General features: G+C 38.0%; 2 protein-coding genes across 6 annotated transcripts in view; one reads left to right on the forward strand and one right to left on the reverse strand.

The window, feature by feature from the left end:
- The first annotated feature begins 1,449 nt into the window (after nt 1-1,449).
- Nucleotides 1,450-10,787, forward strand: LOC111259519 (NEDD8-conjugating enzyme UBE2F). 2 transcript variants are annotated; one of them, XM_022831603.2, is made up of 5 exons: nt 1,450-1,870; nt 3,816-3,939; nt 5,152-5,325; nt 5,762-5,881; nt 8,706-10,787. In XM_022831603.2, the coding sequence occupies exons 2-5, from the start codon at nt 3,820-3,822 to the stop codon at nt 8,892-8,894; spliced, it is 603 nt and encodes a 200-aa protein (XP_022687338.1). In that variant the 5' UTR covers nt 1,450-1,870; nt 3,816-3,819; the 3' UTR covers nt 8,895-10,787. The 2 variants fall into 2 exon arrangements, with proteins under 2 accessions (XP_022687338.1, XP_022687337.2); XM_022831602.2 differs by lacking the exon at nt 1,450-1,870 and adding an exon at nt 2,868-2,885.
- Nucleotides 10,788-11,360: 573 nt separating this feature from the next.
- Nucleotides 11,361-15,784, reverse strand: part of LOC111259517 (uncharacterized) — a 23,683-nt gene continuing 19,259 nt past the window's right edge. The window contains exons 7-11 of one of the 4 annotated variants that reach the window (XM_086967933.1): nt 14,699-14,888; nt 14,124-14,289; nt 13,420-13,617; nt 12,984-13,067; nt 11,361-12,569 (exon numbers count right to left, since the gene is read on the reverse strand). In XM_086967933.1, the coding sequence (XP_086824059.1) occupies nt 12,339-12,569; nt 12,984-13,067; nt 13,420-13,617; nt 14,124-14,289; nt 14,699-14,888 (869 nt within the window). In that variant the 3' untranslated portion in view covers nt 11,361-12,338. Of the gene's footprint in view, nt 12,570-12,983; nt 13,068-13,419; nt 13,618-14,123; nt 14,290-14,698; nt 14,892-15,784 lie in introns of all 4 variants that reach the window. The other 3 variants (XM_022831587.2, XM_086967932.1, XM_022831589.2) reach the window with 3 other exon arrangements.

Genomic DNA, 15,784 nt, shown 5'->3' on the forward strand with positions numbered 1-15,784 from the left:
ATGCAGATGGCCATATACCGATCCTTATTAACAGCCTTCTTCTTCCCAAGCGTCGTTGAGTGCATAAGAGTCTTTTTATACCAGCAAACGCAAATCGCGGTCTCATTCGGATACCAACCTGGCTTAATATCGGGTTCAGACATATTTCCCGGAGCTACCTGTTTATTTTGCTGTTTCTTATCGAAGTGAAAACACTACGTCTCGCCGTCCCTGACAGTTCTTACGTAGAAATTTGTCGTTGTGGCTGCGTACCGGCCAATGTCAAGCGAAATATTGAGGGTCGACAAAAGGCCGTTTTACCTTGTGCATTCCACCCGGTCGTAGGGTATCTAGGTTCCCGATTTCTGACGAAATTTCATACATTCAAGATACTTGGTAGCAATCGACTATTCGCAGATGATCTTTTCTGCCATGTTATAAACGCAAGTCTCCATCGGACAGCCAATCGAGATAAAGCACGTTTTCCAAATGCAATCTTTAAACTTAGCAAGCCCCTTTCGAACATTTCTCTCAGTTAAAGGCTGTTCTCCATATACAGTACACATATCACAGACTGCTTCAACAACTCCTTGGCTCTAGCAAAAGGTAAAACAGGCCAGATGCTAAAAGTTCCCCTTTTCAGGTCAGAAACACGCATTCACTATGAAATGAAATTACCATTTTTGGACGGTACATGCAGGTAAGCAAACCATAGAGAGGCAAAGACGAGAAAGGTCATGAGAGAAAGACAACGCTACTTTCGTACAAAAGCCCCGTAATGCAGTTTTTGAATTGTTCAAGCAAAAATATATTGTAACAATAGCGGTTGGGCTGTTCGGTCTTAGAGAGTCACCTGTACGCTTATATTTCGTTTCCATAGCGGTTGTTCTTTCAATGGAAATGTTCACTTCCATTTTCAGAAAATTCAGATATTCCAGTGAAAAAGACGATTTAAATTAAGAGTGACGCAGCTCTTGAAGTATAACAAGTTCACTTGATTTTAATTGAATAATATCGGCCGCGATCGCGCGACCGCCCTGTATTGGTTTTGCGTTGCCCTGTATGCCACACAGACTCCCTGTTAATGTTAATTTGCTCGTTTATTATCCACATCACTCTGACCGACACAGCAAATTTATCTAAAAACTGTGTGAGGATTAGGGTTGTGTTTTACAACTCTTTCCCTATTGTGCTGCCGGCTGTTTTATTTAGTGCAACAACCGATTTAGGCATCACACGTAATTTCACATTTAGTGATACGTAGGCGAACGCAAACAAGCAGGAAAGCTTCTGCCGAAAATCGCTCTTAGCTTGCGATGGGGCTGTCGTCTGCTACGCAGTTCAGTTTGTATTTATGTTTACAGACAATCTGCTAACCGAATGCCCTCCCTGTGCGAGGAGTTCAAAGAGGGAGAGGCTGGTTTCGCATTGGCACTCACAGACTATAGAGGATTCGCCCGACAAAAAGGAACGCAGAAAGCAAAAGTTAGATGGAAGCGACCGAGCGTGTCAGGTAGAGTGGGGCGAATGCACAGCGGCGGGTGATGTTCAAAGTGTAACATCGAAACAACGTCAAAGTGAATTCATCAGCTGGATTTAAGTCGTATTGTTTTATCATCGCGACAAGTGGCTGTGAATTTCAGGGAAGAGATGTTTGCTGTCCGTTGCAATAGGCGCAGTGCTGCGGGTTTGTACCGAAACTGTTAACTCAATGTCAATTATCTTGTGTACGCAAAAAAGCGAAGACGTGCCTGTGTACGACATTGCTACTGTATGAACAGTGATCCGAAGGTGATCGTGCACTATTTTTAACGAAAGCGACTGGCTGGCTGTGGTCCTCAATAGCTGTCGTAGTAATTTTAGACGCAAATCAGTGCGACAGCCAAGATTAGTAAGTACAAGTACACCGAGGCGTGCAACAAGCGACGCTTGTGTTTGTAGATAGTAGGCTTGACTTTTCCAATTTTTCAAATAAGATCATAGTTAGTTTTTCCTTCCTTCGATACAGAACTGTGCCATTTGTACCCAAATATATAGATATATATATATCTGTTGCATTCATTTAATTTATAGGAGTGTCGTAATCACAAGTACATTGCGTAAACTGGCTATGTACATCGCCAATCAGTACTTTGCTTTCGTGCTGTGTCGCCATTTCATTCAAATTGATAGAACAATCTAATAATGCGTAATATCAAGTATCTATTAAAACCGGCATTTTGTAAGCTATTTTCAGTAGGGAAGTGTGTAAATATTAACACGGAAGCTTATAAGAGGTATTTAAAAGGTCCCATTTTGTGCGTCTTCGAAATTTTCCAAAGTTCCGAGTGTCCTGCCAACTCGTCGTTGCATACCCACCTAATATGCAATCCATAATTAAGCAAAAAATTTTATTGTTAAACTTATACAGTTTTAACTAAGTTTTTAACAAAATCGCCTTGGTGATATTATGTTTAATAGTTCAGTAATTTAATGAGCTGTAAGGCTTGTCAGTGTCCATTCTCACTATATATTTAAGCAACGTTTTTCGGTGTCACTAGACGGCTTGGCTAAGCTCTAATTTATGAGTTGCCATTTGTTGAACAAGAACCCGGTGTGTCCGGGCTTCGGCACTATGTATTGTCAGACTATCGTTCCTTACAATGCAGGCAAGTCAGATCACGAATGAATTGGCTCGCTAGGTGAAGTATCTGGCCTTTTTAACTAAAGCCTTGAAAACATTTTGTTTGGATATGCATACGAATCGTGTGAACGTGAATATGATTGTAACGTAAATGTGATGTTGCGTGCGCAACTGAGATCAACTTCGCCATGCTGTAAAAAAAACACCGGTCTGCATTTTTTGGTGGGGATCTTTAGCAGATGCGTGCGGTGTCGACACGTGGTCTTGCAACTCAGGCCATTCGGTACGCACTCTTCTCGCCTCTGATGGTTGTTAAAGGGCTACTAAAGGATACTAATGATGATTGCTACTTTTCTTCTAGGCGCCCATTGAGATCCGATTTTTTTTAGCGATTTTATTCACTATTGTAGTACTTATCATTCAACAACTATAATCTACCCAAAACTGAATAAAGCGGATATTGCTGAAGCTGGGAGCGTTAATATAAATTGAAATGTACTTAAGATTTCAACATTACTAAAATGGCAGTATGTCTTGAGCTCTTAAAATTGGTTGTGTTTACCTTCTTTTGTTTTCGAGTCTATATGGTTTAAAGTACACGTGGCGGTGTTAAAATGAACCACCCAATACATGCCTTTCACTGAATAACTTGCGATAGAGCCCGTTTCGGTTATGATATGCCGTTCCAGCTCAGTAATAATAAGGAATAAAATGTATAAATTCATGTTCGCACAATCGCACTTTTTAATGATTTCAATTAGCAGTATGTTTAGAATTTCAAATGTCACATTTAGAGATATTACATAGAAATAAAGGTTAAAGTTAGTTGCTGGTGGGTTAGCGTACTTTTTCTTTCGTCCAACGGGAAAGCTACAAGATTTCTTCAAGCACGCTTCGGCCATGTACGGCTTTTTCGGGTATGAAAATTCGTTGCGATTTGATGCGGATCAAGGTGCAGGTGTCCTTGAAGCAAAACGCAATCGAACACAGAACGAGTGAAAACTAGTTTCGTAAGGCCCACAGCATATTCTAAAAGACACATATGTTTCAAATAAAAACCAAATTAGAAAAACCCACAGCGAGTCCAACTCTTTTGGGCGGGCTCCATTGCGCCGAATCGATTATCATTTAACCAGTAAAGTTCTGACATAAGACAAGAAAAGAATCATTATTAATGAGAGCATCATGCATATGGATCTATTTTTTCTCACAGAGTCATGATAAATTTGGCACAGAAATTGAAAAAAGCAGCGGCTCAACAAAATAACAATGTGGGTGAACACGTTATAGCCCCGTCGTCGAGGATGTTGATTCGCGATCGGCTACTTCAGCCACAGGTATACTGCTGTTCATTTTATTGACTTTCATAATTGAAATACACAGTGTGCATAATAAAAACGACAACCTAGCTGTTGTTTGACTCAGTATATATATATATATATTTTTTTTTTCATAACTACTATTAAGTGTTTGTTTATTCAACCTAAATTGGCCAAGTGAAGTAGCTGGTTTAAGCTAATCTTTTTTGAGTAGGCGTATCTGTATTCCGAATGTTTGCGCGTGAAATTGAGCCCGTTATAAAGGTTACCTTTCGAAAGAGTTAAACGTACCTAAAAAATAACGACGTCCGTGCGTTGCGGAACAACTCATCGTGTAATCCAATCAAACAAATTCATTGAAATAAACAAAAATAAATACAAACATAACCTGTGTTCAAATTATGTTACGTTCAAAGGCACTAGGATTTACTATATTAAACATATGCTACTTTACCTATATACCGCTAAAAGGCTAAATATATTTTTAGTAAAGATAACGTCTAACAGTATTAACATCTAACAGAGCTTTCTATAACACACTTTAAACACAATTTTTCATGCAACACAAATTGTGCACTTTTGTGCACGCAACATAATTTTTACAGAAATATACACTTGGATTGATGGTACTATATATCAGCGCGGATCATGCTGGTAACCGCTTGGGTGTTTGTAACGGCGCTGCGGCATTGTTTTCACACGTGGAAAGTAAAACATAAGTTGCTGACTTCGGTTCATAATCAACCAAATTAATACACTCTACGGAAAAAAATAAGTTTTTGCTTTCTAAAGGTACAAGTATTTATCCAATCGCTTCCATCTTCCGCGAAGCTCTTTTCGAAGTGAAACTCTTGCAAGCTAGAAAAATTAGCCCTATCCTACCACTTTACAAAGTTGATTTGGGTCAGATAAACTAGCGGCCTAAGACTTCTAGTATTAAAGCTGACATATAGGATAACAACAAAGTAACCAACTGTCCGACGTAAAACACGGCGGAAAAACCGTGTAAGGTTACAAGCTATTGGGTTTCATACCTATGTTAGTGTAAGGAAAAAAATAAAGTGATCATAAAACAGGTGTGGAATGAAGCTTGCGGATCTGTCGATTAAACATTCTATATATATGTCTAGCACAGTGTATGTGTTCGTATTTGAATAAATATCATTATCTTCTCGTAAATAAAAGAATGCGATCTTTTCTTACAGTATCTGCTAACATTAATGCCAACAGGTGGCTGAGCTGACAGCTGATGTTATACCAGCGTCTGCAACGGTCGAATTCCCAGACCCGAACGTGTTACATTCCTTCCGCATTGTACTGCGGCCTACGGAAGGCCACTGGCGGGGCGGGCGATTTGTGTTCGACGTCGAAGTGCCGGAAGAGTACAACATGGTTCCACCAAAGGTATGCTAGCAAGGAGCGGACTTGTATCTACCAATTTTAATTCAGAACGGTCAATCCCCGTACCCGCTGTACGAAAAAATAGCTGATTTTATTTAAACGGCATTTGTTTTGAAGTTAAAGATCGCGTTTGTATTTAGTAAGTATTGTAGATAATTATTCTTGTTATTATCTGTTACAGAAGTGATTATCAAACATGATCAGGCCAATGATAATGAGTTCGTTTTTTTAATATGAAAGTATTTTTGATAGCAGATTTCATAAAATAGAACTCGGTCGAGCTCATTTATCTTATACACATGCTTATAATTGTTTCTCTTAGGTTATTTTTGAGCTATCCGAATGGGATAGAAGAAACGCCTTAATAAACAGTAAAGAAGACAAAAGGTTTTTCTTTTTAAGCGATTTTCGACACTGTTGATTTTGTATTTGCATGCAGGTTATTTGCCGTACCCGCCTCTGGCATCCGAATATTACCGAAGAAGGAAAGGTCTGCTTATCAGTGCTAAGACAAAATTCGTTAGAGGCGACGGGTTGGACGCCTTCGAGAGGTCTCAAGGTAGGCCTGGATTAAGTGGCTTGTTGAGCCTAAGTACAGGTTTTAAACGTTGCTTAATTACGGAAATTTCTCCGACTTACAAACGCCCTTTGGTTTGTGCCGAACTAGTATAATGAGGTTCTTTTTTAGTAAGATTCATTATGTAAGTAGCAAAACGTAGTATCTCAAAAATGTACACTTGTAGAGATAGAGGTCTCTCTATGTTTACATTCTGTGAGACGTATTAGGCGGCTAATTACATAATGAGCATTTTATAAGCATGCCTTTCGAGTATCCTGAATCAGTTAAGCTAAATTAGGATCTTTTTAGTTTAATTTTGTCTATGTTGATTCCAATCGGCACTGATGATGTAGCTATTACGGTAGAGAAAAGAAGGAATATTCAGGTCAAATGCACCCTTACTCAGGCCCGAGAATATTATAAACTAGTGTATATATATTACGATACGTTTCAACAGATCCGATGCACGCCAGTAGAACAGATTATTACTAAAAAAACACTGTTCTTGAGATTTGACACATACAGTCAAGTCTGTGTAACTATCGTAGAAAAAAGGGTCTATGACTTGGGTTGCGCAGTCTATGATGCACTTTAAATGCTATGATTACACTTATTCGTGTAGCCTAATGCTGTTAGCTAAAACAAGGCATTATACTAAAATAATATAGAAACTTTGCTATAACCAAATTAAATTTTATAACTTTGAGAATAAAATTTAGTTTGGTCTTCTCAACCCCCAAAAAATTACATTGATCTTGCTAGCAGCCGATTTCACAATTTTTGAACCTGGAGGAACAACTATACGAGAATTACTAAAAAATTCTTTTATCATAAGGACCGTCGTGCCGTTATACGTAAACTATCGCAGCTCATTTGTAGATCGATATCGATACGTCATTTTGTGGACACCATTCTGTAGTTTGCGTGTATATTTCAAGTCGCCAGAGAACTGCTTACACACAATTTCGTCGGAAATAACTTTTTTTAGGTCAAAAATTGTTTACTTTGAAGAGCACGAGACCAAAGCACAATTACTGTGGGACTCTGGAGAGACAAAAAGGAGGCTTATTTAATGTCTAGTTTATCCGAACATGGAGAGCCTAGGCTTCTATCATCGATACGCAAGGAACTTAACTTCTGTGACGACAATTGTAGTTTACTCTGTTGAACGGGCATAAGAAGACAAAGTATGTGCATTAAACGATTCCCTTTTAATTGGCCCTTAACCATGGCCCTTGTACCCAGCTAGGTGGCAGCAATGACCTTCCGAGAAACCGCTTCAGTTATTTATCTTCAAATTATTCCTTATCAGAGATTTGAAAGGTGGCCGATCATTATCGTCTCAAAAAAAGCACACAATGATCTTTAAGTTACTGGATAAAGTCTTCCACCGTTTTCTACAGGCGTTATAATGCTTTAAATAAGAAAGAAACTTAACTTTCTGAGTAGCATTGGTTAAAAATTAGCTGTAACTTTACTGGAATGGAACTTTCGTGCGGTGCCTTACTCAGTGATTATTATTAGCTGTTCTCTAAGGACATTCTGAAATAAACTGCAGATAACGCAATAATTAGCGGAAACTTGTAATTTTTTTTTTATCTGTGGATTAAAAACAGAGATTTCTGCTCATGGATATGAGTCCTCCGTTTCGTGCGGTTACGGCTCCTTCGGCTATTTTGAATGAAATGAAATTTTAGGATTACGGTAGGTTCAATAAAGATAAAATATATATCATTAATATCGATGGAGCTCGCAAAAATGTGACGCCTGTGTGTTACCACAAAATGATTACAAAGCATTTTATAATCATCAATGCAAAGGCCAAGGGTCCTATTCGCCGTTACGAGTTGTCTGGCTGGAATTGGGATGCGAAATCTAATTCTGTTGTTGTAAATCGAACAGATGCATCTTCTATGCTCAAGCTGTTTGCGGAGTCAGGATCAGATATGATAACTAGGGTATCGTTTGATAATCTTACATGCTTCGTGATTGCCTGTAAGAGTTCGTAAAAATGGAGCTATAAAGTTTCATTTTCGCGAGGGAAGCTGAGTATTGTTTCAAGCAATACATAGGAAGTCGTCCAATGACTATAAGTAAATTGCTGTCGGAAAAAATGTCGAAGACTTTTAAGATCTCTAGGATGAACTCGTTAAAATCTAAAAGATGAGTCGTTATCAAAGGGTTTGCTACTCTTGTGAATTTGTTGTCTAATTATTGTATTAGAATTTTTTATGCACCAAACACGCGACAGTGGACTTAAAAAAGCTTAGACAAAATCTAAGTTTTTACAGTAAACAGTTGCTGAAAATTCAATACGTCATTCGACTGACTACGTACACTACACGTAAGGTAACTAACAGAGACATCATATGGATTAAATAAAGCAACTCTAGCCACGTTTGCCGTCGTCATGCAAGTTGTTTTTATTGTTGTTGCATATATAAATCTTTTATTTTCATGGTGATGGAAAATAATGCTTTACAACACATCAGGAAATAAGATAAAAGTTTTACATGGCAGTCATTTGATTGGAATAGTATTACAACATAGCATTTACTTGTACTGTATAATATACTTATACCGTAATATATAGACTATTATTATTATTATGTCTTTTATAGACCCTATTTTCATTATCTGTATAGTTGAATAATTACATTACCATAATGTACATGTTGGTCATTTATGAGAATTTGAATATTTCTATAGGCAATCTGTGGGACCTCAAAGAACAAAGTTTTACCGGTTAATTCACCCTAAGGAACGTGGCTGGATACAGTAAAATACATTTGTTCTTTGATGACATTATGCATTCTGGTTGCAGGACGTTGTCTTTGGTCTGGACGCGCTCTTTACTGACCTGCTCAACTTCGACGATCCCCTGAATCAACACGCTGCTACCCAATACCGTGATAATAGGGAAGGCTTCGAACGGAAGGTACGAGACTATATCGAGAAGTACGCCAAGGATTCTAGCCATTCATCTCACGGGCGTTCAAGGCGGCGGGAGTAAATGTAAATGCGAGTTGTGGCAGAAACGATTAAGATGGCAAGAAAATGTCGACCGATTTAGCATAGAAAGGTTTTTTGAGGTTCCTAAAAGAGTTTCTATGATCTTGCAAAAACAGCTACCGGGCGATCTCACAGAAAGTTTAGCGATCTTGCAGAAAAGGATTGGATTTAGTGGTCAAGTGCTCTGGATCGCACAACTGTTATAAGGTAGAGTGACCGGACGTCAGGGAATGAGTGTTTGCCCTTTAAGTACAATGCAATACGTTGAATCAAGGAAATTTATGAAAACCTTTTGTTGGCACAAACCGTCAGAACAAGAGTTATTTTTGGACTGCGCAAGTGCTGCAGGGCCAATCGACACTCGGTTCGGTCAAGTGAGTCGGTGATGTTCATAATCAAACGAAGACCTGAAAGACGACGATGCTGCCAGAGTGAATAATATCTTCTTTCCCTCGTCTTCAATGGATCCATTTCTTCTAATGCCCGCGCTATTAGTCTGATATCGATAGATTTTACAATTATTATAGAACATATGTACGAAGACACCTAATCGATCACGGGGCAGCGATCATTTCAGCCCGCAACACCGTCACGCGCATATGTTTCGTAACTACTATTAGAATGATTATAATCATATACAGGGTTTGTGCGAATACAAGTGGAAGCGAACAACAATATTTAGTAGTTGGTAATAATAAATGAACTCAGACCTATGACTATGTTAAGTGGTTAAGGTGTAACGACTTGTTGTGGTATACTTTTCCTGTGGAAGAAAAACGCTCATACCCTATATTCCATGATGCGCCACTTGCTAGACTGATCTTTAGTATGATTGAGTAATCGTGCTTTTCATTAAGTGGCTTATGAATCTTTAATTTCTTCCTTTTGCTTTACCGGATGTTTACACTAAGAAGATAATGCTGATTCAGCTCTCGGACTATAACCCAGTGATAGGGCAAGGCAAATGTTCATGCTCATAAGCTAGGCAGCGTTTCCTGCCTCCTCTATATTTGTGCATGTATATGTGAATTTAGTTGTCGAAAAAGCCCGTTGGTTTCGTTCACTTCTTTAAACATTCAAGTAAATAATAAAGTGAGCTAGATCAATGTGTTCTTTTTTTCTAAATCTAGGAACTAACGTACAGTATCTCGTTAACCGGTTCTTTAAAATGTGTTTTCCAATAATATATGTGCGCTCGTGGATTCGGGGATTTCCATTTTTTTTGTTTCGTGTTAGCATATGATGCTAATTTCATAATTTAAATCAATTATCGATTTTTTAGACTTTGTAATAATCGTAGTAGAAGTTAAAGTAGTAACGATACAAACTGTTCTTTAAAAGCACTTGAACAGAGTATATATATATATATATATATATATATATATATGGGACAAGAGTTGGAGAAGTTTCCAACCTGCAGTATTACGTACAGAGCAACCTTCCGGCAGTGTTAGGCCCATTGTATTGCTGCATTCTCCTAAACTCAGATGAAAGCAAAAAAAATGGAGAGAAACGTTGCATGGTAAAAGAACACTCTCGAAGGACATAACGGAAAGGATTGTCTTGTGTATCATTTACTGTACAGTTGGCCGTCAGTGCCGCGTGCGGCGGCCAAAATGTTGCAAGATGCAATATGCTTAGTATATTTGATAAGGCTATTTAATAGCAACAGATCCACATTGTCCTCACATTGGTCATGATTGAACTAAACGAGAGAATCTTGAGAAAGGGCTTTTCTAGTCGGCGACATTCTCATAAAAATGTAATGAGAAAACAGATAAATTGAGATAACAATGGTGATTATCGAATACAAAGTTCTTACTTTTAACTTTTCATGGTATACTGGAGTCATAATAAAAACACAACTGGGAGATAATAAAGAACGAAATACATATCTCTGTTTGCGTTTAATCAGTAAAAGAGTTTGAGAATTTGTTAGTCGGAGTCGCTATGTCACGATAGATAAATGCGTTTTCTTGTTAAATAAATCGTAGAATGCAGATGAATGCCTTTATATAAGGATAGTATTCTGGGCCATACGAACGGATGTTTTCGCCTATCTGTCGCGTACATTCAATTCAAATAAACTATTTAAAATAATAAGGCATGTGCGACTAACGATGCAGAATGGAGGGCATTTCTATTAGCGTCAATCATCACAAGAACCTATCAAGCAAGGCAGAAAAATCTTCGATTGACAAGAATACTGCTAAATAGTTTATACGTTGAATCAGGAACTTAATTTTTGACAACCTCAAGCTATAATCACAATGCTATCATTATACGAGGATCTGGCTTATTTTGTATTATACCATTTGTGATATATACTCCTTCGTTTTATTTTAAATAAAATATAGTTTTATTTTTAAATTTCAAGATTAATCAAGCTCAGTAGAGGCATATGTGATTAACTTACGTTTTATATAATAGTCTTAGAGTTGGAGTAGTAGGAAGCGCGCAACTTGCATATTCCTAAGAATTGAGTTAATTTATTTTTCAGAATAAAACGATATAAATATACAGTATTATCATGAATACTAAAAATGTACAGTCTTAAATTAAACAGGTGTATTTAAACAAAGAACAGTAGTTGGCATTAAAAATGCACCGCAGAGAGGAGGAGGAAAACACTCAGAGCACGGATTACCGACCTCAATTACCAGAGGCACGCTTTTCTATTTGGGCTGAATGAATAATATAATTTGTGTATTCCAGCTTATATGATTTACAAACAATATATGATGTAATAGATATAACTTTATCGATCTAAGCAACACTCAACAATGGAGCAGATTGTTTGTTGTCCTCGTTTGCTTGCCCTGCAGCTCATATTTAACATGGCAATACGTTAGCCCGGCCTAAGGTTGCTGCCATTTACTCACAGCCTTTGTCTAAAACAAAGCCTTAAACTTTCTGGCTCAAGCTAGATTGGTCTACTTAGATAAATAATGATATCACTTTTATCTATTTGCAAAATGAAATACTAAACGATTATAACCTATACAAAGTAGATAAATAAATTACAGAAAATAGGACAGATGCCCTCAGTTGTCGACCTACTAAGCTTCTTCTCGTGTGCAGATGTAATGGACAATGTTTTGTAGCCTTCTATAGCTTGTCACGAGCAAATCATCGTGGTGTATAGCGTAATGATGAATGTAGAGAGTGTTGTCTACGTACGTTGAAATATTTGTTCTATCCGAAAGTGACTTTACTGTTTAACTAGAAATGTCTGTGTTGAGTTTTCAATAGATATAAGCAAATTTGTGCAAAAGATATGCACCAAGTGTTTTGCAGCAGCAATATTACGAAACATTGTTCAATTAAGTGCCGGTCATGCATATTTGGGCGCACTTCTTCATGCGTGGCGTATCGAAGCTTTTAGAAAGGATCGCTCTAAAATTTGGCCTTTTTTTCCCTATGCAGCTTGTGGGAATATTCAAAATCAATAGTAGCTATAGATGTCCTTAGATGTGCCGTTACTGATTGCATTTTTCCGATTCTCGGAACGTTCCAGAGATGACAATTTAGGCTTCTGTTGTGACCGTTGCGTATGGTTCTTTGCCAAATGGATTTCATCGCTAGTACTTGCAACTGGATTAGCCTGCTCGTCTTCGTCATAGCGACGGAATCCGAAGCCGGTTCTTTTGATGATCTTTGTGTATTTTGGTATTCCCTGCAACGTATAAAATATTATTATTATTGACCAGATACTAGGTGTCCTGATACCAATTTTTTATAGACTAGGAAAAGGCTTAAGTTTAATAAACCCCGTGCGAATGAAAATAAACGGGCTCATATGATTTAGCTGATCCTTACAACGTTCGAACGCCAAATGTGCAGCTGTATATCGATAGATAGCTACGCATTCGCTACCGATAGATAACTGCAGTTGCTGAAAACGTTATCAAGGCTAATTTCAACGATATAGTAAACTAAAACATAGAAAACGTTGATCAAAGATTAAGCAGTGTTAATAAAAACTAAATTTTGGCACAGCTTCAAAATGTTTATAAGCTTATGTGCGGGTGTATACAATATAATTTCTTTAGTATAAGTGTTCTTTAAATACTCCTGGCTTAATGCTAACCGCTGATTCAGACGCCTTTAAGTGTATCGGATACGCCTTTCCCTCGTGAGGTCGATAGGTTTTCAGCTCGATGATAGGATTATCCTGCATCCGACAGTGCAATATAGTTATAAATGTAGAAGACAGACATGAAAGATAACATTTATCAAGGGATAAATAACGACGAATCGAATTCCTTGGAACGGCTTATAACAATATATATAAAACAACATTAGCTATGATCGGCATACAGCCATGTGAAATTATTATTTCTAGAGGTAAGCGCAACGTGGAGGAACGACCTGTGATCTTTGAAAAGTAACTTTTAAAACTATTCCGATCGTAATCGGTAAAAAAATCGAATTTGTACAGAAAAAGCCTCAATACTCTTGTCCTCATGAAGTAGATCATTACGGGTTTACCTAGTTGGTAACAGTGAAAATTACTTGTCACCTACAAGGTGTTTGAGATCAATACTGACATGTTGCGCGGAGGCACCTGAGCTTTTCATGTAATCGGAGAATGGAGTAGCCTGGTGGATGAGCAAGGGGACAGGCTGGACAATTTTCACCAGAGGCGGTTGAAGCACACCAGTCGCCGTATTCAGAGAAGGTGATGCACTACGATCTCTCTTTACATATTGTCGAACGTAATTCTGAAATCGAAAGCATAGGCTTCACTGTACACTTATTCTACAAGGGTTGTCTAACGTCTTATGACGCTATTTTTTGAGGAACCCTATAAGCATTGGAATTAGTGGCCCACATTTAGGACATCGAATGTCTAGGCGTAAGTACAGATATTTCAAACTAACAAGTAGGTACAAACAACAGATTCGAATATAAACATAATATAATGTTTTCAATTATCATTGTTTTAATTTATCGAATAAATATAAATACAAATTTCTAGTTGCAGAGAAAAGCGTTTCTTTGCACTTAACCAGAAACATCGAACGTATGGGAGTATGCCAGATGTTCGCATACAATCACCTCAAAACAGGACCCTGAAGTAAGGATTTTTCCAAAAGGATTAAGGCTAGATTTTGTCATATGCCTTGTTAATAAATCACGGAGTGCAAATCAATGTATAATTATCTTTATATAAAATCGCTACTTGTATAATCACTGTACGTTGCCAGACACCTCTCAAAAATATTACCTCAGTGTGTGTCCCGGCTTCCAAACTTGGCGTAGTTCTGGAAAGAAGTAATGACTGCAGCGTCTTCGGGTCAACTGGATCTGGATGTTCAATAGTAATTTGTCGGGGTAGAGTGGTCTGGTCCAAACTGTAGAGAAGTCCAGGATATTTCTTCTTCAAATGCTGCCTAAGGTTTTCAACAGAGGTAGGGAAAATGGACAAATATATCGCAGATTCTCATGTTTCAACACTGATTGTTTTATTATATGTCCTAAAGTCAAAAAACAATTATTACTCGTACAGCCTCTCCGATAAGTGCAGTTGATTAATTACTAGCCTACTTTTACTCCCAAAAACTAGCTGGAAATTAAACAAAAATCTTTTCTACCTCAGAGTGCTTAGATGTGTAGGTGCCTATAAGCCTTTCTATTTTTTTAATCGTGCACCCGTTCTATCACACAATCACTTACGGGGTTTTTTTTTCACAATAGCAGTATATGAGCATTATGCATCGTATACTATTACGAATAGGAACGAAGAGTTCCTTAATCTCACGAATGAAACCCCGGGTAACGGTCAGTTTCGGCTAATCCTACCTATAGAGTTTCTTTTTCCAGTGAGTAGCGCTCGGTGATCCCGCGAAAAGTAAGTGAGCGTTGGTTCGGGTGCTAGTTACAATCGATTGGCCATAGTTGGCATGGACGAGGATAGGTGCAGCTGTAGAAGAAATCGTCGTTATCGAATTGGCGGATGCCGTGGAGCCAAGCTGAACTTTCGGAGCCGGTACTACTAGTGTGACACATAGAGACACATGCAATACAAACCAAAAAGATTATAGATTGTTTCGGAATTTAAAAAAACATCCTCCTGGACTAGTCCACAGGTTTTAATTTCCGATACATGTCGACTGAACGACAAATACCGTTGCATTTGTATTTAGCTAGTACGGCCACCTAAGCTATGACCGATAGACCCTTGAAGATTTTTAGTTAGCCTAGTTAATGTAATAATTATATGGTATCCTACTGCTATAACTGGGTGCTGATGTGACTTATCGACTCATACAACGCAAACATTAACAATGGGTGCTCCTTGAGGTGCAGTTACTTTGAGCTTCTTAATAGTAAGAACGTTCTAGTGTTGTGCGTGTGCAAGTGCGGGCTTCCCAAAGGAAGCAACCGATATAACACAAATACATACGAACATATATATACATATACATATGTGGACATATATGGAAATAGATGTTAGCCACGACGAAACTGCCCGGCCAATTAAATAAATATATCAATGGTCAAAAAAGGGACGAAAACACGTACGGATCTCTCTGGACTAAAGCTTGGAAACGGTAGAATATTTACTTCGTACGAAGAACGAACTCCCGAAAAATCCGAATAGAAGTTTGTCACGATGCTGCTATTCTGATAAATGATAGCAGCGACTTCACGGGATAGCTTTGAACATTAAAAAATATCGTTCACTGAAAATTGATGGATTGTATTGTTTGACAATAGTTGAAATATGTTTACTTTTTTTCTACGATGTTAAAGCTCTGTTAGTGGTTTATCCTGATAGCTTTTTGTCATACATGGACTCATATTACATCTCGCAGCGGGCGTAACAGTGGAAGACAGGAGCTCAGGATTTGCAAAAATAAAGGCCTTCGAATTGCTTCGATATAT

Source organism: Varroa jacobsoni, unplaced genomic scaffold, assembly GCF_002532875.2.
Source record: "Varroa jacobsoni isolate VJ856 unplaced genomic scaffold, vjacob_1.0 scaffold_341, whole genome shotgun sequence".
Taxonomy (NCBI): Eukaryota; Metazoa; Arthropoda; class Arachnida; order Mesostigmata; family Varroidae; genus Varroa; species Varroa jacobsoni.